The sequence below is a fragment of the Rhinopithecus bieti genome, unplaced genomic scaffold, assembly GCF_001698545.2.
Source record: "Rhinopithecus bieti isolate Rb0 unplaced genomic scaffold, ASM169854v2 scaffold_44948, whole genome shotgun sequence".
In the NCBI taxonomy this organism is placed as follows: Eukaryota; Metazoa; Chordata; class Mammalia; order Primates; family Cercopithecidae; genus Rhinopithecus; species Rhinopithecus bieti.
The window spans coordinates 788,030-812,174 of record NW_016818762.1 but is presented as its reverse complement, the minus strand read 5'-3'; the positions used below and the strand labels follow the sequence as shown (position 1 = coordinate 812,174).

General features: G+C 43.5%; 1 protein-coding gene across 1 annotated transcript in view; it reads left to right on the top strand.

Moving 5' to 3' along the window:
• The window catches only part of RYR3 (ryanodine receptor 3), a 580,605-nt gene that overhangs the window by 322,378 nt on the left and 234,082 nt on the right, over positions 1-24,145 (top strand). Inside the window, exons 20-28 of the mRNA XM_017857433.1 lie at positions 1,300-1,516; positions 6,687-6,791; positions 8,172-8,275; positions 9,439-9,522; positions 11,806-11,965; positions 13,461-13,608; positions 14,503-14,708; positions 15,261-15,435; positions 22,971-23,179. Coding sequence (XP_017712922.1) covers positions 1,300-1,516; positions 6,687-6,791; positions 8,172-8,275; positions 9,439-9,522; positions 11,806-11,965; positions 13,461-13,608; positions 14,503-14,708; positions 15,261-15,435; positions 22,971-23,179 — 1,408 coding nt within the window. The remainder of the gene's footprint in view (positions 1-1,299; positions 1,517-6,686; positions 6,792-8,171; positions 8,276-9,438; positions 9,523-11,805; positions 11,966-13,460; positions 13,609-14,502; positions 14,709-15,260; positions 15,436-22,970; positions 23,180-24,145) is intronic.

Sequence of the window (24,145 nt, the reverse complement as noted above, 5' to 3'; positions counted from 1 at the left end):
CCAATCAGTAAGTACGCCTATTTGTCTGCTAGAATACCTGCTTTGTGACACCAGGGATGCTGTATACCTTGTTCATTGCTGAATCCCAGTACAAAAGCAAGTGCTAATTGTATGGGCTCAGTAAAGATATGTTAAATGGAGAAGGGGAGGGGAATGAATGTTGTACGTAAACACTGCATATATATTGACTTTTTTCCAGTGTTCAATTACTGTTGAACCTCCAGAGTGCCATGTCTTGCCATGTTTTAATTATAGAAAACTGGTTGTATTTCCTCATCAATTTAATGTGGTTGCAGTTGACTTGTGAAAGCTCCATTTCTGATTATAAACCTGGGATCATATGAAGTAACATTTTGAAATCGCTTACTTTGACCTTTTTCTTTTTGCGTGGGGAACTTTAGGGTCCAGTCTAACCCTAACCTAACCCATGTATATGAGGCTGACTTTCAGCCAGAATGCTGAATTACGATATTGAAAGACTTCTGCATGGTGGTAATCAGAGCCTGCCTGCTGCTACTGTCAGACCTTTAGTGTCCTTCCCCACTTTGTTGGGAAGTGCCAGTGAGCACTGCAGGAGGTGGGCCAGGGTGTCAGGATTGGGTACTATCAGGGGGATGATACTAAGAAAGACACTGGCATCCCAGTGAGCAAATGCTTGATGCCCATCTGTCCCCATGCAGCCATGGCTGCCTCCTCACAGCCACCCCGATATGGCTGCTTCAGGGAAATGTGGCCTCCACAGTGTAACATTTTTAAGTAACCTTGCTGGCCATGAACCATTTGTGATTAATACTCTGATGTTACTTAGTCTTTCCCTTGAATATTAAAATAAGATTTTACTACTTTCTCCATATAGTTACATCATGCTTTCTTTAACCGATGTGTGGATAATTTCCCTCAAGAAGAGTTGAAGTTATCATACTGTAATTTCGATATGATCTTTACAGAGAATAATCTCATCATTATCACTGTTATGCTTTTCAATACTGCAGTAATATCTATAGTAATTATTTACCTATTAGAGTACAGATAAACTTGGTTCTAAAAACCTCATGGTTTATGTATATATGTGTTTAGGGACTTAGCCATGATAGGTCAGCTGAGGATCATGCCTTGGTGCTCACTTACCCCTCTGCTGTTTTGGTACCTACTGGAGGATGTTTGCCGTGGTTAATCTGAAGTCATTCATTTCTCAACAAAATTATGTTGAGGGTGGGAGGCAGGGATTGATCTTTAATTTTCACTTATTTGGGCTGCATTTTTTTTAACCTCTGTATTTCTGCTGTCTTCAAATGACAGAGTACGTTTCCTGATGGGTGGGCGTCATGGAGAGTTTAAGTTCCTGCCTCCCTCTGGCTATGCCCCTTGCTATGAAGCCTTACTTCCAAAAGAGAAGATGAGATTGGAACCTGTCAAAGAATATAAACGTGATGCTGATGGTGTTAGAGATCTCTTGGGTACCACCCAGTTCCTCTCCCAAGCCTCTTTCATCCCATGCCCCATAGACACCAGTCAGGTAGGTTCAAATTGCCAGCAAAAGACAGCAGATACAGATGAAGCCATAGAGTTAATTCTTTCTTGTCTTTGAACCTTTCTTAATATACATGTTCCATAATTGTTGTGTAATGTGAACAACTATTACTCTCCACATTTTCACCATGTGCGTCGATTGGGTCTTTAAGGATTTCTCAGTCAGTGAACATGGTGAACACCTGCTATGTGTGTTATATTCTGTGAAGGATAGACAGAAATATTGATGTATTCTCTGGGAATTCTCAACCAAGTTAAAGATGTAAGAAGCATAAATGTATGATTGTTTTAAAAGGCCACATGTAATAAATGCAAAATGAACAGTATGTACCAGTAAATGCTAGAGAAATCCTTTAGGCTAGAATGTTTCTAGAAGTCTGTGTGGTAAGGGTGGAATTCAGTTAGGGCCTTTAATAAGCTTTAATGGGGGAGGGTCTCCAGGGGTGATATAAAAGAAATGGGATAAATAAGGGCCCAGAAGTAAAAACACAAAGTAGAAGTATAGACAGGTGGCAATGCATGTTCTCATATGGCTGAGCTCTTGGAAGAGGGAGGAGCATGTAGGAGAAGAGTTGGAAAATAAAAGGGAGAGAAACAGGGAATGGCATGGAGGGCTTTGAAAGTGCTGATAAATGGATATTTTCTTTCCCCTCCAGGGTCTGTGTTTTGAGAGAGACACATCACAGGGTGTTACAAGGGGCATATAAAATGTTTCAGCATTTTATATACAGCAGGGCTATTTGAATCACTATTCTAGATGTTGTAGAAAATAAATGAAAAGAGACCATGCCTCTAAGGCACTTGGGGTTAATAATTTGCACAATGTAGCTCTTTTAGCCTACAGGCTTTCTCTGGCATGCATTTCCCCCATAATATTCATATGGCCCTATTATATTCATCTGTGTGTATGTGTTCATGAGTTTGCTTCTTACCTCCTGTGGCTAATGACTATGTATTAGTCTATTTTCATACTGCTATAAAGAACTACCTGAGACTGGGTAATTTATAAAGAAAAGAGGTTTAGTTGACTCACAGTTCTGCATGGCTGAGGAGGCCTCAGGAAACTTACAATCATGGCAGAAGGTGAAGGAGAAGCAAGCACCTCTTCACAAGGCAGCAGGAGAGAGAGAGCAAAGGGGGAAGTGCCACACTTTTAAGCCATCAGATCTTATGAGAACTCTATTATGAGGACAGCAAGGGGAAAGGCTGCCCCTATGATCAGATCACTTCCCACCAGGCCCTTCCCCTGACACGTGGGAATTACAATTCAAGATGAGATTTGGATGGGGTCACAGAGCCAAGCTGTATCACTTTCGATAGCATTTCAGTATTTCTCTGCCTGCTTCACAGAGTACCTTGATGGGGAATAAGAATGTTGATAGGAAATTGAGAGGGGGTTGTGAGCTAGAGGTGATTCTAAGAATTAGATCATCTGGGTCCTGTGTATTCTAGATGTCAGGGAGGAAAAATTTTTCTTCTACCCTCCTCGGTTCTGTTTTTGGGGTCCTGTGAATTAAACTGATACGGACAGATTAGAGAGAAAAAAAAATTTTAATCACCTGGTATGGAATTCACGAAGAAATGTGGCTCAGGGAGGAAGTCAGAATTTGGAGCTTATATACCATCTTAATAGGGAAAGGAGAAGGGCACTTCTGGGAAAATAAATGTCTTTGGGGAAAGATAAATGATTCCTGAGGAGAACGGATAGGAGATACGATAGTTCTGTAACAGAGTGTGTTTAGGTGTGATGATGACCTTTCTTTGGTGGTACGTGACAGTTTCCCCTGGGAAAAAAAATTGTTGAATTCTTTGGGGGGGTTCTTTTTTTAGGCAGATAAGAGGAGTCCAGAAAAAGCCCCATCCTGTGTCATTTGTTTTTCAAAGTCTTCAGCTCAAAATAATCCTTATGCCACTGTGGCATTTCTGGACTCCTTCATAGACAAGAAGCTTGAAGGCCAAGGCCTGAAGGAGCTTCTCCATGGATACAGGGCTGCTGTTGCCCAAGCAGACAGAGAGTAGAAGCATGAGTGTGACTCCTGTCTGGGCTGCCTCTCCTGACTTAAGTAATCAGAAACATGTGTGTTACTCAGACAAGGCTTTCTAGAAGATGCTGGCCTCAACAAGAGTTCAAAAGAATGAGGTAAAGTTTTGATCGGGGAGACTTGTTGAATGACTTTGACCAAAATGCTGATAGTGATATAGACTTGACCAAAATGCTGATAGTGATATAGACTTGACCAAAATGCTGATAGTGATATAGACAATAAGGTCCAGGCTAAGAGGGCCTCAGATGGAGATAGAGGAGCTTGTTGAGAACTGCAGTAAAGGTCGCTCCTGCTATGCAAAGAGACTGGCGGCATTTTGCCCCAGCCCTAGAGGTCTGTGGAACTTTGAATTTGAGAGAGATGATTTAGGGTATCTGGGGGAAGAAATTTCTAAGCAGCGAAGCATTCAAGAGGAAGCAGAGCATAAAAGTTTGAAAAATTTGCAGGCTAATGATGCAATAGAAAAGAAAAACCCAGGCTGGGCGGAGTGGCTCACACGCCTGTAATCCCAGCACTTTGGGAGGCCGAGGCGGGTGAATCACCTGAGGTCGGGAGTTCGAGACCAGCCTGACCAACATGGAGAAACCCTGTCTCTACTAAAAATACAAAATTAGCCGGGTGTGGTGGCACATGCCTGTAATCCCAGCTACTACGGAGGCTGAGGCAGGAGAATTGCTTGAACCTGGGAGGCGGAGGTTGCGGTGAGCCGAGATCGTGCCATTGCACTCCAGCCTGGGCAACAAGAGTGAAACTCTGTCTCAAAAAAAAAAAAAAAAAAAAAAAAAAAAAAAAAAAAACCATTTTCTGGGGAGAAATTCAAGCCCACTGCAGAAATTTGCATATATAACAAGGAGCCGAATGTTAATCACCAAGACAATAGAGAAAATGTCTCCAGGGCATGTCATTGACCTTTGCAGTAGCCCCTCCCTCAGGCCTAGAAGGAAAAAATGATTTTCTGGGCCAGGCCTAGGGCCCCCTTGCTTTGTGCAGCCCAGGAATTTGGTGCTCTGTGACCCAGCCACTTCACTCCAGCTATGGCTAAAAGGGGCCAAGGTACAGCTCAGGCCATGGCTTCAGATGGTGCAAACCCCAGGCCTTGGTAGCTTCCACATGGTGTTGAGCCTGTGAGTGCACAGAAGTCAAGAATTGAGGTTTGGGNAAAAAAAAAAAAAAACCATTTTCTGGGGGAGAAATTCAAGCCCACTGCAGAAATTTGCATATATAACAAGGAGCCGAATGTTAATCACCAAGACAATAGAGAAAATGTCTCCAGGGCATGTCATTGACCTTTGCAGTAGCCCCTCCCTCAGGCCTAGAAGGAAAAAATGATTTTCTGGGCCAGGCCTAGGGCCCCTTGCTTTGTGCAGCCCAGGAATTTGGTGCTCTGTGACCCAGCCACTTCACTCCAGCTATGGCTAAAAGGGGCCAAGGTACAGCTCAGGCCATGGCTTCAGATGGTGCAAACCCCAGGCCTTGGTAGCTTCCACATGGTGTTGAGCCTGTGAGTGCACAGAAGTCAAGAATTGAGGTTTGGGAACCTCTGCCTAGATTTCAGAGGATGTATGGAAACACCTGGATGTCCAAGCAGACTTTTGCTGCAGGGGTGGGGTCCTCATGGAGAATTTCTACTAGGATGGTGTGGAAGGGAAATGTGGGGTTGGAGCCCCCACACAGAGTCCCCACTGGGACACTGCCTAGTGGAGCTTCGAGAAGAGGGCCACTATCCTTCAGATTCTAGAATAATAGATCCATCAACAGCTTGCACCGTGCACCTGGAAAAGCCACAGACACTCAAGCATGCAGGTCCTCCTGAAATGTCAGCTCTAGCTGACAGATGCCAGGCAAAAGTATGGGTCCAGTGCTAGTCATCTTCTAAGTTGTCAAAAGAAACTAGAAATCTGGAATTTTATATGAAATCTCCCATTTCCTAGGGATTGAATCTGAGAGGAAAAAAAACTTAGGCTCCCAGTTTATGACCTCTGTGGAGAGATAGGAGCAAAACATCAGGAAAATACAGAGGAACTCTCCCTTTAGGTAATCAGGGGAAACTTCTCAAAGGTGGCAACATTTGAACTAAATATGAGAGGATAAACATTGAAGGTATTTGCCAGGTGCCAAGGAAGGGTGTGTGGGGGTTATGTGTGTGTGATGTGTACAGTGGGGAGTATTAATAAAGGTTAAGGTTGCATATGCAAGGACACAGAACTGTGAAACAGTGTGGTCTTTTAGAAGAATTTCAAGAAGTTTGAAAAGGATGTGTTTGTAGAGACTATGATGAGAACTGAAGAACAGCACTGTGTGTGTGGTTAATACATCTAGTCTTAGTGTCAAGGAACACTTGGGTGACACTAGAGAGTGTTTTGACATGATTTTTTGTTGTAAACTTGTCCCACTGGCTGCAATGTAGAGGATAGATCAGTGGGGAGCGGGGGAGGCCAATTATAAGGCTCTTGGAATGGTCTACAGAGAAAATAATGAGGTTGAGTAATGGAGAGAAGGGGGTTCCTCAGAAGGACACTTAGGAAATGAACATGGCAGGTTTCATGACTGATTAGATGGGGGGAGTAGTGCCAAGGGAAAGATAATGGGATCACTTCCAGGCTTAAAGAGGTAGTGGGGCCATGCAACAAAAAGAGAAAATAAAAACAGGAGGAGAAAAAAGATTTGGAAGGAAAAATATCAAATTCAGCTTTGAGTAATATATTGAGCTCACTTTAATAGAAGAATCCTGTAGGCAGCTGGAACCATGAGTCTAAACTTGAGACCATGGTTAGAAATGGCCTGACTTGGGAGTGATCATCTACTGGGTAAGAGAGCATGGAGAGAGAAAATAAGGTGAGGCAAGCATTCACATGTGAAGAACATGCAACATATATACCTACAGAAAAGACAATGGTCAGAGAGGCAGCAAGGAGCAGAGAGGAAGCCAAGAAAGGAAGAGGGAGGAGAGCTGGGAGCATGTGGGTCAAGCAGAGTGAGGTCAGATACTGCAGCTCCTCCTGGGTGATGTGCCAATTCAAGTGGGGTGCCTGACTCCTGTAGATTGTATGATAGGTTTCAATACAATTGATTCTTATAGTTCTGGCTTTTCACTTGCTCCTTTTCTTTTAGGTTGTTTTGCCACCTCACCTCGAAAAGATCCGAGACAGACTAGCTGAAAACATCCACGAGCTTTGGGGAATGAATAAAATAGAGCTTGGCTGGACTTTCGGCAAGGTGTGTATCTCAGTGGCCAGGCTGGGGTGGAGGATGGGATTGCCTTGTTACCTGGAACCGTTCTTCCTGCTGCATGCCTAGTTTTCATTGCATTCACTAGTCTGGAACACTGAGGAGACCAGATTTTCACAGACAGAACCAGAGGTCTGTCCCCCTTCTTATTCCCAAATACTGGTTTATTTTATTTGGGATATATCGTTGTTTCTCAGCACCTGCTTCAGAATACTTACATCTCTCCTTCAGAAAAAAAGTTGTCATCTCTGTGTGGATAGTGAAAAGTGGCTGATTCATTGTTTTGCATCAGAACTTGTTTAATATGGTTTTCAGATGTATCACTAAGATTAATGGACACTCAGAGGAGGATAGGGAATCTTTCACTGGAAATCATTTTTCAGAGAGAATGTAAATTGACTGTGTTCCATGATTTGTGTAAGGTCATGTCTGAAGGCAGAAGGACAGGTGAGTTCTGAAGCTTCCTATTACCCTGACACTCTCAGATGACACACATTCTAGTTTAGTTACTGACAAAGTCTCTGCACTCCCACACTTACGTATTTATATAGCTACCATAAAATATTCTCACCACATGAGGATGGCTTCACTATTGAACTCCTAATATCTAGCTCAGAGTCTGTCATGTAGTACAGGCATTCAGCGAATGTTTGTTGAATGAATGAATTACTTAATGTCTAGAAATGTACTGTCTAATACAAAGCCGTGAGTCACATGTGGTTGCCGAGTATTTGGAAGTGTGACTAGTTTGGATTGACATGTACTAAAAGTGTAAAATAGTCACCAGATTTTGAAGATTAGTGTGGGGAAAAAAGTAAAATATCTCATAAACAATTTCTTCTATTGATTACTTGTTAAAGTGATTATTTTGCATTTATTAGGTTAAATAAAACACGATTAATTTCAACTTTTCTTTTTGATTTTCTAATATGGCTACTAGAAAATTCGAAATTACAAATATGCTTCACTTTTGTGGCTGACTTTTGGTTCTACTGCACAACACTGGTCCAGATTCTGTAGCCTGTCCTATACTGAAGAATGTTCCTCTTCAGTAACATTATGTTTACGTGAATTTTGGAGGAGCAAGAGCATGGCCACCACATGTAACACTGCTTCTCTGGGAAAGTATGTTCAAAATGCAGATGCTTGTCTAGAAATAAATCCACAGAGCACAAACCACTGGCAATTTGGAGACTGTGTGTCTCGTTTACTAGAGAGATCATCTGTTTGCCTATCAGCAAGTTGCTGTCTTTGTCTTGCCTGATACGGATTGCCTGGGCCATGTTTCAAAGTATGTTCTGTTCTGTTTTCCCGTGCAGTGCCAGCTGTCAAAACTTAAATCACATTCTTTCTTATGTCACCACCTAGATACGAGATGACAATAAAAGACAACACCCTTGCCTTGTGGAGTTTTCAAAGCTCCCCGAAACTGAGAAGAATTATAACCTGCAAATGTCGACTGAAACCTTGAAGTGAGTGTTTAATTGAGCTGAAGTTGTACAAACAATGAGTAGATGATTTAATGCATTATAACTAAACTGCAAAGATATATCTCTTGCCTGAAAACATGGCACATTCTAATAAATTAGAGGAGATGATGATGAATCATGTCACAAGAGGATTTAGCATAACCATCCACCATTATTACTGACTATATTTCTTAAGAAACCATTTGCTATTTGCTAGGGACAGGGAAAAGGTAAGATGCAGAAAAGAAACTTAGAATCAAAAGACCAGGTACCTCCTGCAGTTCACATTAAATAAAGGAAAAAAGATAAAGCATTTCTAAAACCCATTGGGAAACCTGATTTGATTCACTAAAATTCAATTTTAAAATAACTTTTGCTTCTATGTTGCTACCCATGGGCCTAATTTAGACGTTAACTTTTGTAGCCCAAATTGGTATCTCCCATTTTGAATTCTTTGGGGACTTGCTACCTGTTCTCTTGTCTTTGCATTTCCCTGTTCTCTAGTTGTCACTGCAGAACATTTTAACTTTGTGGTTTTGTTGGCATAACGATGCTTGGGTAAGGTCCCTTGTCCCACAGGCTCACATGGGATACCTTCAATTACATTGGTGCTTCTTGAAGGTACAGCTTTGTACTTCATGGTGTTAAGCACAGCTTATGCACTTACAGGCATCATGCAGTAAATATTTGCTACCTGGGGCTGGGTATTAGAATTCTATCTGTTCCATGGAATTAGAAGCAGCATATAATTCTAATGCGAATTTATAAAATAGAAAAATGTCTCCAAGAGAGGCAATTAACAAATTTCTCTTTTGTAATCTTATGCTTGCTATCATCTAAATTGGGAGTTGGCAAATTATGGCGCATGGGACAATCAGACCAGCTACCTATTTTTGTAAATAGATTGTTTTTGTAACAGAGTCAGACTCATTGGTTTGCATATTGCCTATGGCTGGCTTTGCTCTGTAATCACAGAGTTGTAGCTGTGACAGAGACGTATGGCTCACAAAGCCTAAGGCATTTACTCTCTGGCTCCTTACAGAAAAAGTCTACTGACCCCTGGTCTAAATGAATGGCTCTTGTCTGTTTTCAACTCAGATGTGAATTAGGGTTCCTTCTGTTCCTAACACTGCAGTTGACCTTGGTCTTCTTCTGTTGTGTCACAGAACCCTCCTGGCCCTGGGGTGTCACATTGCTCATGTTAACCCAGCTGCTGAGGAGGATCTCAAGAAGGTCAAACTGCCCAAAAAGTAAGTGATTTTTTTAATGGTTCAAGATTTTAACGCTTCAGCCTGGATTTTTAATCCAGGAGGGTGGTACCAAGACAGACAGCAGCCCACGTACTTGCTAGCACCAGCTCAGAAGGGCTCCCCTGTTTCCTAGATGGCACTGAAGTCCTCAGATAGAAGCCTGGTGAAGAAGTATTTCAGGGTTTTCCCTCTTTCTGCCCCTCTACCTGGACCTCGCACTAATACTGTTAGTTTTGAGCCAGGAGGTGTGGAGACCTCAGATGGATGCTCTGTCTTTGGTCTGTAAGAATAGCATTCAGCACAAAAGCTTAAAAATGGTTCACAGTCATGACAGAGAGTCACTCCTCTGCCACTGGACCAGCCTTATAAGTCCTTTGTGGAAGGGGTATCTCTGCCACTGTTCATTTGACCCCCTACGTCTGCCTGTGTCCTACTCTCTCTCCCGCTACAGACAGAGGTGCACATTTCTTTTCCTTGCACATTCAAATGCCTGCTCAGTGGCACATCCACTGGCTCCCTTGTTTGCTTGCTCTCATGCATGCCAGCAGATGTGCAGATGGGTTCACACACAGGTGTCATCATCACTTAGGAGCCAAGCAGTGCCAGCTTTAATCAAACATTTATCTTCCCCCTTCTTTCTTCTTAACCTTCCAAGATCCACTCTCACACACGCAACTCCTAGTACCAAGAAAAGCACATCTGACAGGCTGCAGTGGGGGGACAGGCTGCTGGCCAAAGCTGCTGAGGTCAGGATGCAACAGTCGGTGCATCCTGCCTCTGCCCAAGAGCAGCGTCCTGAAAAGGTGGATGCAGAACATTATCTTCTACGTACCTACCTACCTACAATAGACCCTGCATCTCATGCTGTTCAGAGGTCCTGGATGGATTGAGCCCTAGTCTATGGTTCATCACTGTTGGAGTCTGGCTTTGGCCCAGGCAGTCAGTGGCCCTAGGACCACAGATACCTTTTTCTTTTTTTCTCTCTTTTTTTTTTTTTGAGACAGAGTCTTGCTCTGTCGCCCAGGCTGGAGTGCAGTGGCGCGATCTTGGCTCACTGCAACCTCCGCCTCCCCAGTTCACAACATTCTGCCTCAGCCTCCTGAGTAGCTGGGATTACAGGCACCCACCACCATGCCTGGCTAATTTTTTGTATTTTTAGTAGAGACAGGATTTCACCATGTTAACCAGTATGGTCTCAATCTCCTGACCTCGTGATCCGCCTGCCTCGGCCTCCCAAAGTGCTGGGATTACAGTATGAGCCACCGTGCCTGGATGCCATAGATACATTTAAACTCATATTCCCCCATAGCTGTGACAATCTGCCAATCTGCTTTCCTGAGTTTCACTCCACAGTATACCCCAGTCTTCTGCATTTACACGATGTGTCTACCTAGAGCTCTTCCACTTCTTCCCGTTGTCAGTCAATTTACAGACATTTGAGGCTGTGACTCTTGGACTGGACAGCTAACTGCTAAGATCACTTTAAGTTCAAAAATTCTCTGACATCCTTCTTTTTTTTTTTTTTTTTTTTTTTTGAGACGGGGTCTTGCTCTGTCACCCAGGCTGGAGTGCAGTGATGCGATCTCGGCTCACTGTAAGCTCTGCCGCCTCCCGGGTTCACGCCATTCTCCTGCCTCAGTCTGCTGAGTAGCTGGGACTACAGGCTCCCGCCAGCCTGCCCGGCTAATTTTTTGTATTTGTAATAGAGACGGGGTTTCACCGTGTTAGCCAGGATGGTCTCGATCTCCTGACCTCGTGATCCGCCCACCTTGGCCTCCCAAAGTGCTGGGATTACAGGCGTGAGCCACGGCACCGGGCCCTTTTTGAATTCCGAAAGTAAAAGTTTAGCCTTTACATTTCGACTGAGTGATTATTCTGTGCTGATTTGTAAGAAGACATTTGCCAACAAGACCTTGGTTTTGACTTCGTGTGTTTTTGTAGTGGGATGACGGGCTTCTGGTAATGTTGCAGCATACTTAATGTGCCCATTATTTGTAGAGAACAGAGGTAGTTTTCTTAGAAATAAAGATGGTTTGTACTGACCGTCTGCTTTTTTCAAGTCTTCTTTGAAATATGTTATATATGTTGGGAAGGAGGATGGTAGATTGGGGGCTTCGTCTATAGACTTGAAACAGAGCTGAGCTATTCGTTCAGCCAAAGAGTGAGACCTGTGACCATAGCCTTATTTGCATAGCATTCTTACCATGTGCTCTTGGTCTAAAATCTGGAATGAGAAACTCATGGAGATCTGTTAAAACAGTGCACTTTTACATTTACTTGTAGCTATATGATGTCCAATGGCTATAAGCCAGCCCCTTTGGATTTGTCTGATGTGAAGCTGTTACCTCCTCAAGAAATTTTAGTGGATAAGCTTGCAGAAAATGCGCACAATGTTTGGGCAAAAGACAGAATAAAACAAGGGTGGACCTATGGCATCCAACAGGTAAGAAATGCTGGGTCAGGCATGCTGGCAAAGTTAGAAGATAGGATCATCCATCCACATGCCATTTTGGGTTGGTATGTGTTAGATCAGAAGGAAGAGGTTGCCTTTGCACTCTGTCCCTCACACCTCAGTGTGTTCATTATTTATGGAATCATGGGGCTGGGCAGAATTTGTAATGGTCACATCATAGCTCAGCAGTATGTCTGGGATGGTCCCACGTATCTGCTGGTGAGGATGAAATGGAGGGGAAGCTAGCCCAGCAGAGCAGCAAACCAGCTGCCCAAAAGCTTTTGCCTCCTTACTTTAGTCCACTGGGCCAACGATTTCTGGGCAGAAGTCTTGGCCTGAGCAGGAGGCAGCTTGAAAGCCAGAGCACAGCAAGAAATTAGATAGAGTTTAGTCCCAAACCACCTGGCACACCTCTTTCCTTGAGATGGTTTCTCTCATCTTAGTAATCACCAGTGGTGGGGTTAGTATCAGGGAAGTTCAGGAGTGGCTATGTGCACATTAGTGAATTCATACTGGAGCCTCCAAACCTGCACACATCTGGAAGCCAGGAAGAATACAACTATGGAAACTGTGGGGGGAGGAGGAGCAGCCAAGTGAAGAGGTTCAAAACAGCTTGTTATACTTATGAGTTTGGGTGACTTATCTCTACAATTGTCCCTATTGTCTTCTTAGTCCCTCCTAAGGAACTGAGAGGGACATTACTACAAATGTGTGTCCTTTGCCATGAAATGAACACACTGTGGCTCTGCCACCTTTTCCGATGTTTCTCCATGAAGGCTTGTTAAGCTGTCATGAGAAGGCTATAGCAACCTAAATCATGATATGATCTTTCATAGGGAAATCATTATACAAATCTCCATCTGCTTTGCCTTGGGAATGGAGGTTTCTAACCAATTCTGTGTCCCTTCATTTTATTCACAGGCTGGTATTATTAAAAGTGTTTTTGTTTTGTTTTGTTTTGTTTAACGAGACAGACTCTCGCTCTGTCACCCAGGCTGGAGTGCAGTGGCATGACCTCAGCTCACTGCAACCTTCATCTCCTGGGTTCGAGTGATTCTCCTGCCTCAGCCTCCCAGGTAGCTGGGATTACAGGCACTCACCACCACACCCGGCTAATTTTTGTATTGTTTGTAGAGATGGGGTTTTACCGTGCTGGCCAGACTGGTCTCGAACTCCTGACCTCATGGGATCTGCCCACCTCGGCCTCCCAAAGTGCTGGGATTACAGGCATGAGTCACCACGCCCGGCCAAAAGTGTTTTTTAATGCTAGCTTTGAGCATTAGTAAAATGTTTCCATTTATAGCCATTTAATCTGGAGAAGAAGTGGCAAGTATGTACATTAGTAAATGTGAAGGCACTGAGGGAAGCGCTCATAGACCTAGAGCAGCCAGAAAGCCAGGACTGTTGCTGGGAATATGTGAACAGGGCGAGCTGTGGTGAAGGTGAAATGTTTTCTTGGCATCCTTTTTTCTCTGACTTCACATAGGATTTGAAGAACAAAAGAAATCCCCGTCTGGTGCCATATGCATTACTGGACGAGCGTACCAAGAAGTCAAACAGGGACAGCCTGCGGGAAGCTGTGCGCACTTTTGTTGGTTACGGATATAACATTGAGCCATCAGACCAAGAACTAGGTAATGAGTTGAGAGTGTTTATTCTGGCCCCAGTTTACTAAACAGGTCCTCCTCTTGGGGTGTCCTAACTTCCAATAGGTCTAACTTGTACTATTGGAAATAGTATTGGGGCTGAAGAGCACTAGACTAAATGGTGTGATTTTATTATTATTATTATTATTATTATTATTTGGGAGACCATGTTTGATGTAAACCATCATCCTGTTGACAGATTTTCTGTGATGAGCACTTCTATGACTAATTCCCACAAGGAATAGGTTATCTTCTAGGGTAGCTGAGCTTTTCAGAATAACTGATCAAAAACCAAGTCACTATTTTTTGCTCTTATTTTCCAAATGTGTGAATATCAGCTTACTTTTAGATCAGGTAATCACATCTCCAAATTAAAAGCTTGTTCAGATTAAAATCTGAACAACAGCTTAAAATTGATGAGCATGTTATCGTCGTCCCATGCCCCAGGAGGTATTGTAGGCCACATGGGCAGAATTGTAAGTCGTTAAGGGTATGGTTTTGAAGTCCAATCTGGGTTTGTACCTTTGCTCCTCTGTTCATTGGCTCTGTGACACTGAATAAATGATTTTACCTCTTTGAGCCTGAATTTCTTCATCAGTAAAATGAAGACAATATTAGCTACCTCATAGGTTTATTGTGAGGGAAAACTGAGAAATGGTCTCTAAAAGATCTACTATGAAGCAACCCTCAGTCAATGGTAGCTCGTATGGTGATGATAATGATGATCTATTATGAACAGAACGCCATATTGGATAGTAGTCGACCTATGGTCAGTCTCAGATGTTCTCATCAAATTCTTTTGAGTAGTGCTACTGAATTATTAAAGGCCTGTGTTTTCTCTTTCCGTTCCACACCCTCTGTTTGCCTTCCTTCTCACAATAGCTGACTCGGCTGTGGAGAAAGTCAGCATAGACAAGATCCGATTTTTCCGGGTGGAGCGATCTTATGCCGTGAGATCTGGAAAGTGGTATTTTGAGTTTGAGGTGGTGACTGGAGGAGACATGCGAGTTGGCTGGGCCAGGCCAGGCTGTCGGCCTGATGTTGAGCTGGGGGCCGATGACCAAGCCTTTGTGTTTGAAGGCAGCAGGGTGAGTCCATATATCTAACAAACACACATCCTCAGACCAAGTTTTCCTTCTCCAAACATTTTTATGGAAGCTCAAATTACTGGATCTCTGACTTCAAAGCGAGTGGCCACCACCACTGGCTAATGTAAACATAGAATGAGCATCGTCTGGTGACTGTTTCTTTGCTCTTCACCCTGTTGAAGGGGAGCATGTACCCCAAATCCTTTCTACAATCACCTCCATATCTGGTTTTGTACCCAAGCCCATTGACTCCACTCCAGGGGTGACACAGAGATCACTATGAAGCCAGTATGTCAGGAAATCTTACCAGTTTTCCCTAGAGAGAATCCTGATTATTGCCATGGCTGTGACTAGAACAAGAGACTTAGGCTACCTTGTGTGTCTTGGTTTCATTTATAACATAGACCACTCCTCCTTGTTGGTTATCCTTGAGTGCCCCCTAGAAATCATGTACCACTACTAGTTAGGAGATAATGCAGATACGGTCATTTATCCAGCTGCAGGGGCCTCTAGAAACTCCATTTCTCTAAGCCCTAGAGTCTTGTTTTCTAGGGCCAGCGTTGGCATCAAGGAAGTGGGTATTTTGGGCGTACCTGGCAGCCAGGAGATGTGGTTGGATGTATGATTAACCTGGATGATGCTTCAATGATCTTCACACTGAATGGGGAGCTGCTGATCACCAACAAAGGCTCTGAACTTGCCTTCGCTGACTACGAGATTGAGAATGGTAAATCTAACACCCTTTGCCAACCCCAGCTCCATGAGGCTGGAGGAAAATACAGGGAAAGCTGAGCGAACTCTTCTACTTCCTTATTTGGCCTACACTATCCTTTGCCCATTTGAAAACCCTAATGGTGAAGACGATCCCTTAGACTAGCAATTTCAAAGAATTAGGGGAGATAATAGTGATAGTTGGTGTGTGCAGCATACATATAAATTCTGAACTCTCAGATGCGTTAACCAAGAAGCTAATTCCTTGCCCTGTGTCTTGGCATTTTAAGATTCTCCAGGTTTCCTAGTACTACAAAGAAAATGCTTATTGTATATGACTAATGTCCTTGACAGGAGAGAAAAATCACTGAATTAAAGAATTATCCTTTTATTCTGATTTGAATTGTCAGTCTGCATGTTTGTTTAATTGAACTTGATGCTTTGAAGAGAACCATTGAAACACGAAAGTTAGACTTAGCTATTTCCTTGAATGAAATAGAATTTATTTTGAAATTCAGACACACTGTGAAACCCAACCGGAGTTGCATTTTTTAATGTCCATGAATAGACCACAGTCAGGGGCATGCTTCCAGCTACACAAAGGAGGAATTGGAGCTTATTATTTCTTGTCTGTATAACTACATTATGTACACAGGACTCTTAGTATATAGGGGAAACAGTGTAATGCAAGTCAGTGGACTTGCTCCTAACAAGCTCATTGGCTCCCAAAGCGTATTTGTTTGACCTCTCTTAGCTTTACTTTCTTCATCTATATCGGAGAATATAAGGATTGATGAAACAAAATCTAATGCTCTTCACAGATATAAAATTCAACGGCAGTGACTTAACAGCTGCTGTGTGAATGCCCTTGTGCCTGGTGCTTTGCCACACTGTTTCCTCCTCACGGACAAGAAGGGGGCTGTTCTGCGTCAGGAGATGTGGACTCTCACCCTGCCTCTGTTCCTGCCTACCCGGGACATCTTAGTTGACTTTATGTATCCATTTGGGAACTCATTTTCCTCTCTGTAAATGATGAAGGCTCTTTGTAGCCCTAAATTTCTGAGACTATACAGAAAGAAACATTTCCTACCTAGAAAGCTAAAACGATATAACTGCATAGGAAGAGAGCACAAATACATGAAAGTGTGTGTGTGTAATATACATGCTCTTTCTAGAGCATTTTTAGCTTTATAAATGACTTTCGCACTTTTTTTCAGATACCTGTTGTCTAAAATATGCATATCCAACTGTACCTTTCAAGGTTTTTCTAGGAGCCAAATATTTGGAGAAATAAAACACAAGTCATATTTTCCTAAAAAGATAAATGACGAAAGTCAAATGGGGTCATTTTAATGCCTTCCGAAGAGGTTTAAAATCAAAGTTTTAAAGAAATAACTCTGTTTTTGGAGACAGGTGAGAATGATGTTGCCAGAGGAAGGAATGGCCTGTGTGCTGGTTCAGAGGCAAAGGAGAGGGTTTCTGTGGGTGGACATCAGGGCAGTGTACAAGGACCACCAGGTGCTTCCCAAGCACCCCCGTCACGCAGTGCCCTCCTTCCGAGGCCAGGAGGAAAACAGCCTCGGAGATTCAGGCACATCTCCAAGGAAAGTCATTCTTTGGGATAGACAGAGTCCAAACATCAGGGCCTTTTCCAGGCTCTACTATTGTGTGAACTGGAAGAGGGTACTTGTCTGTTGAAATCTGAGGAGGAGATAAGAGTCTCGTATGTTGTGTAGAGTTATAAGAACTTTGTAAAACCCAAGGCCTTGATAGTCAAGGTATGGTCTGCTTGTTAGCAATGAGGAATCTTAGCCCAACCCCAGACCAGAATCAGAATCTGCATTCTGACATGACACTCTGGTGATTTGCATGCACGCTGAAGTGTGAGAGCAGAGTGGTCTAAAGCATATGCAAATGTGGGTAGTAGCAGTATTCAGGAGCTCATTTGTTGTAAAAAAGATGATAATGCAGAACAGTAAGTTATCAATGGCGAGTGACTAATACAGAATGAAAAGTGTGTATGAATGGGATTTGAATTGCATGTTAAATAAAGAATACGAGATGTCTCTGTGTAAGGAGAAGGCTAGTCCTATCAGGGGATGTAACAAGAGTAGTTCTGTGGCTCCAGGAAGCTACAGGAAAGGGTAGAAGATTTGTGTTTGGAATATATGGATGATGACGCTGGAAAGGTAGATAAGGTGCAGATTATAGGCTCAAATACTGAGACTCAGCCTTTGCATTCAAGAAGCTATTGTCTTTGAGCCAAGCATCCTTGGACTTCACCCTTTAGGAAATGAGGGGCCGTTATGGGGTTTGAGCAGAGGAATACTATAAAGGGGAGGGATATTTGAGCATATCCCTGCTTTTAGAGAGCATCTGTATTGTAATGAAAGTAATGTCCCATAGGCCTATTGTGTACAGGGATGTGATTTGACCTTCAGAATAACAAAGTATTATTAGGATGCTGTTTAATAATAGAATTGTACGGTAATGTGTTAGCACATTATACTGTCGTATTACAATGCACTTTAATAACAGAGACAAGATAATTGGAAAGCTCTTTCAGTTCTGCAGTGGCTTGTGAGTTGGTGGAAGGGTAGTTATGAGGAAGTCGACGTGCCATTCTTTGATAACAGTAGCCCAAAGGCCTGGAATAACCGCATAGCATCTCTCTTCTCTCTGTGTCAAGTGGAAAGAGGTGGCAATTCTTGCCTTGAGTTGTTAGGAAAAGCATCTGTTGAAAAGAAAACATGTTATGCATTGTAGCGCCTACCACCCCCCACCCCATAAAGCAAAATGCCCTGCTTGCTTGTGTTGTTCTGGTCGCCAGCAGGTCAGCTTTGATTTCAGCCATTACCCCAGTGGGAGCTGGGCCATAGGAAGCCTTTTGCCCTTTTGGGGAAGCAGTGGGGGCAGATATGGTAGTTCATTGCTGTTTTTACCTCTGGCTTACTTATAAGTTGTCATTTCCATCCTCTTATACATCATAGATTATATGCCTTTATCTGCTTCATTAGAATTTTCTAATTAATGTTCCCTCCCCTGGTCCCTGGACTGGACCATCACAGCTCTCAGTGTTGTCACCCAGAAGTATCTGAGAGCTGTGAAGAGAGCTTGGAAGCCTCCAAGGCAAACCCTTTGCTATTAGGCTTCTCTTTTCCTCTGTTTAAAGGAAAGGAAGGTAAAATCTGGAACATCCTGCTAGACCTCAGAATGTGACATCGGGAAGAGGCTTTGGTGTGGTCTCCTGTGCTGCCTCTCTGCCAGGCACTCCCCCGAGGGACATCCTGCCTCCTGTTACAGCTTTGGTGTCTGCAGGGGCAGCCTCCCAGGCTGTTCGTGCTCATTGACCTGTCGGGTTTAACAGATCCCTTGTTTCTGTTGGCAGCTTTTCAATAGACAGAAAATGAAACTTATCTGTGGGAAGCGTCACTGCCACCTGCAGGCACGCACGCTGGTACCCAGGGTCCCCTGTCATTCTCTCTCCAGATGGGTCTTGTGTTTCAGAAAGCGGCTGTGGCAGGGGAGCGTGGCCTATTGTTTCCTTTGTTTTCTGCAAGGCTTGTGAGCATCTCCGTGTTGTCCTGTAACTCTGTCTTTGCAAAGCTTAGCAGGAAATGGGAAGAAAGGGGTACAACATGTACTGCTGGACTGAACTCCCAGAAACACCCCGGGAACGGTCTGAGCGCTCATCTACCTCCCTGTCTCTAAGATGTCAGCTTTTCCCTTGCTGGTAGCTATTCTCTTTGATGTATTCCTTCAGTTTAAAATGGTTTGAAAATGGATCTCTCCTTTGGATTTTTGAGAGCGCTGGTTTCTTTGCAATCTCCTAGAATTATAAGATTACCCTCCTGCTCTCCCTCTTCCTAATCAGAAAACCAGTATGAGGCCTTATAATACCGAGTGTATCAGAACTGGGGGTCCTCTACAAAATATAAATGCGTATATTCTTGCCATTACTTTCCTGAGACAAGAACTTCTGTATACAACCTGGCTGAAGACTGTGCCGTTTGCAGATTTTCTTCTCAAACCTCTGCAGAGTTGTCAGCATGATTGTATCTATTAGGCTGCAGGTAGGGAGGTGGTATTCTTTTCCTTCTTATTTTTTTTCTTCTCCAGTCTCATTTGAGGCTATGAGTTAATTAAGCTGTGTGCAACATGGAAATCCTTCTTTGTGACAGTCAGATAGTAATGCCACATGACCTTGCCCAGTGGGTCCCTTTAACCAGGTGAATTCTAGAGTGCCATGTGGTGGGCTGTGTACAGGTAGCCCTTTTCCTGTAAGGGCCCTGGAGTGTGTTGCAGTCATGGGTCTCCATCTGTCTAATCTAGAGACAAACAGGTGAACTACTTGACACGGAAAATCATTTGAAAGCAATGTAACTGATACAAAGCAAGTTAGCTTACATGACAATTAGAAAGCAGGCATCCTGGCCTCAGTCCCCATTGCTTGCTGTGGACTCCTGCTCAGGCAACTTCGTTCACATGCTGACTCTGCAGTTTACCAGGTAGCAGATGTTGAGCAAGTCCACTTTCTAAGTCTCAGTTTCCTCATCTGTAAAACTGGCATAATAATGAGATATATCTGTAGAGCACAAAGCCTGACATTTACAAGGTATTTGGTAAATATTCGCTATTGTGGTTTAGCGTGCCATGGTTGTTCCCCCTTATCTATCTTTCATGAAGAGTTATAAAGTTACAAGATTTTTAAATGCCTCAAATAAAGAAGTTTTAGAAATGCAGATATTAGCTAGATCCTCCTTAGCCAGGTGGAGGGAGCTGATTAAATGTATCTAGTTATCGAATCATTTTCTCCAGGAGAAAGCGCTGGTGCTTTATGAGAATTAACCTTTCCTCTCTGTCCTTTTGGATGTTCTCTTTTCTGACTCAAGCCTTAGATTTAGCTTTTCTGCTGCTGTTTTACAGACCTGTCCCAGCCGCTTCCACTTAGCCTCCCAGAGGTCCCCAATACTCTGTGCCTCCCATTGCCCTTACATCCATGACTTTTGTTACACCCTGTCTTTTCCCATGGAGTGTGCAACTCTCCCTGTAGAGAAGCCTTCTGCCCCACAGGGGCAACACTTTACTCCCTAGTGAATGCAGTCCACTGGCCCAGTCATAACTACCGTTTAAATCTGGGGCATTCGTCCCCTGAACACTCACTCCCTCTCACACACTGACTGGCAGCTGGCCTGTGACTCGAGGATAAAGGATCTCATCCCATTTTGTCACTTGCCCTTCCCGTGATCTTGGTCAAGTCCGTTAACTCCTCATGTCCTTAGTTTTAGCCTTATTAAAGTGCTGTCCTCTCTACTGATGCTTAGGAATGAGGAGGAGCTCAACATCCTTAGAAAAAAAAAGAAGTCTTACGCAATTATTACCTTTTCCCCCTTACATTGTCAATGGGTCTGTGACTAGGACATTATTTTTATGTCCTGAGGTCAAATCCTCATTGTTGCTGCTTCCCACTGAGGCTTTCACCCCTGCTGCTCACTTATTGCACCACCCAGGTTCATGGAGAAGAATGGAATAGGGGGGTTTTCTTAAGCTGTCCTATTCTGTGCTCACATCAAGGCTGGACTGTTTCATGATCTTCATGTTCATGGCTCCAAGATAAACCTATACTGGTGGCTTTCTTGGTTTAGTTACCTCCCTTAGTAGAATAACCAAAATACTGTCTTGAGATGAGGGATGGTTTACAGCAAGCACATTCACTGTTTTATATTCCATACCTTGTCTCCATTTCTGTAAGCTCCTTGGGATGGGGATAGTTTCTTCTTCCTTCACATCTTGTCATGGCACATAGCAAAACCATCTTTCCCAATGGGGAGCCTAGAAATTCTACTGGCAAGCAATTATTCTACACTGTAGTCAGATTTCCAAAGGTTCTTTATTTATAAACATGTCTGTCTATAGAAAGGAAATGGTTTCATCCATTGCAGCCCCTGTCACAAAAATACCAGAAGCATAGTAGTGCTCAGGATGTTACATGCACAGGTATGCAACATCCATTGACCAGTCCATTGACTGTCCTGAGAGGTAGGGGTCCTAGTCTGTCCTCAGTTGGCAGCACTGTGAGGAGGCTTTTTGTACACACATCACTGCCGTTTTGCTAGGATCACATTGATACTCTCTCTTATTTAGACACGGTATTAAACACGTCTGTATCCTAAGTGAGTTTATAGTTTCTAAAAGCAACCACGTAGCTTGCAAGAGATTTACATTTCACTTATGTAACTTATTCTTTACATAGAAACTCCGTGGCTTAGATAATAGTATATAAGCCTCCCATCTAGGAAGAGGGCATCTTGGCCTTGGTGTCTATGAAAGAAAGTTTTTACTGTTAGATGTAAATGCTCCCAAAATTGGCCTTTAAATGTCCCCTGAAATGACCACTCTTATCCTAGGGAGTAACACCGCTTTCTTCTGTAGGGACCTCCAGCACCTGCCTCATCCAGCAGCCCCAGAACTACTCCTACCCTTCCAGGCACGCTCTACAGCCTCCAGCTGTCCTCCAGCCGCCTCCCTGCCTCTCACATCCTCCCAAATCCAACATAATTAGCGCTTTTCCCTGTGTTGCTGATTTGTTGGTCCACAATTATGATGTATAAATAGCCCACAAACAAGAACGCCAAACCATTTGAACTTCGGCTTTGGTCTGTTTTGAGTGGTAGTTTTTTAACATGATCAGGCTGCAGATGTGAGCTTGGAGAGATGATAGCTGTAGGAAGGAAGAAAAGAGCTTTCTCTGGCTCCTGCTTGAAACTCTGCCTTCCTGAGTAGGCACCGAGGAGGACCGTGGGCTAGGAGACTGGGTGTTTGTAAATTGTATTTTGTTAACAAGCACAATCCTAGTGCTAGCATTTAAAACTTCTTAGAATCCTACTCTCAAAATGTGAAGGACCTCTCACGTCACTGGGGAAGATGCTGGGGTCCAGAAAACTTGGGCAACTTGCACCAAGTCATTTTTTTTTTATTTTAAATAAATTTTATTTTGTATATTTAAGGTATACAACGTGATGTTATGAAATACATAGAGACAGTAAAAAGGCTACTACAGTGCAGCAAAATAACATATTCTTCATCTCACATAGTTACCCGTCTTTTTGTTTTTGTGCAAAAATCTCACCAAGTCATTCCTTAGGCTCACTGCACTGTTTTGGGTAGTATTTAAATTTTCCCAGGGCCTAAGATCAATTTTAACTAAGGGACAGATAAAGAATTTCACTTTTTCTCTTACTGGTTTTGCCTTTCCAGTTGATATTTATTTATATCTTAAGAATATTCTTAAGTGGATGATTTTTTTCCCAAATCATTTTGAACCAAGCTCACTTTTCTTTCCCATGTACCATGGGTAGTGGTGGTCTCCATGTGGACTCCTGTTGTTGATTTTATGTGCCAGGAAGAAAGAAAGAAAGAAAGAAAAAGAGGATTGTGTCCCATCTGTCCTACTGGGAGTCAAAGCCCTTAAGGAAGAACAGATTTAGCTTCCTCACAGTGTCCTGGGCTGGTGCCCTCGGGCTAAAGCAGGGCTCTCTAACTATTCTGCAGGCTTTGTGCCCATCTGCTGTCTGGGGCTGTCTCAGATTGGCCGCATGAATCTCGGGACAGATGCCAGTACCTTCAAGTTTTATACCATGTGTGGTCTCCAAGAGGGCTTTGAGCCTTTTGCTGTCAACATGAACAGAGATGTTGCTGTGTGGTTCAGCAAGCACCTCCCGACGTTTGTCAACGTGCCAAAGGACCATCCACACATAGAGGTAATGTTACACAACGTGTGTGGCCCTGGCAGGTCAGGTGGACCAAGGCCCAAAGCTCCCCCTAAGTCTCCTGTCAACAGGCAGCTGCTTACCTGAGTCCATGCCCTGGCCACTTACCAGCCACCGCCCCGCTGGGCCTTAGAGCTGCAGTTGCAGGCACGTTAATTGGGGCCGCCCAGTGGCATCTCACGAGAGACAGCAGCCTTGCACATACAACCCTGCAGATCGACTCTCAACATTTTGGTCCACTGCATTTGCTCTGGATGTTCCTATACTGTATTGTCATAGTAATATAGTATCCAGAGACCTTAAACTTTTTTTTTTTTTTTTTTTTTTTAAGTTCAGGCTGGGTGTGGTGGCTCACACCTGTAATCCCAGCTTCTTGGAAGCTGAGGTGGGAGGATCCCTTGAGCCCAGGAGTTCGAGGCTGCAGTGAGCTATGATCACATCACTGCACTGTAGCCTGGGTGACAGAGAGAGAGACCCTGTCTCTTGAAGCAGTTTTTTTATTTAAAAAATTTAGGCTGGGCAAGGTGGCTCACGCCTGTAATCCCAACACTTTGGGAGGCTGAGGCAGGCGAATCACGAGGTCAGGAGATCAAGACCATCCTGGCTAACATGATGAAACCCCATCTCTACTAAAAATACAAAAAATTAGCTGGGTGTTGTGGCGGGTGCCTGTAGTCCCAGCTACTCGGGAGGCTGAGGCAGGAGAATGGTGTGAACCCGGAAGGCGGAGCTTGCAGTGAGATTGTGCCACTGCACTCCAGCCTGGGGGACAGAGAAAGACTCTATCTCAAAAAAAAAAAAAAAAAAAAATTTAAAAGTTCAGTACCTATATTCAAGATTATGTGTACTGAACATGTATGTTCTTACCCACCCATGACTTGATGTCTTGTAGGACCTATTTAAATTTTAGATAGTGTCGCCCAGATTTTAAGCTGACGTGTGATCATTGAGTAATCT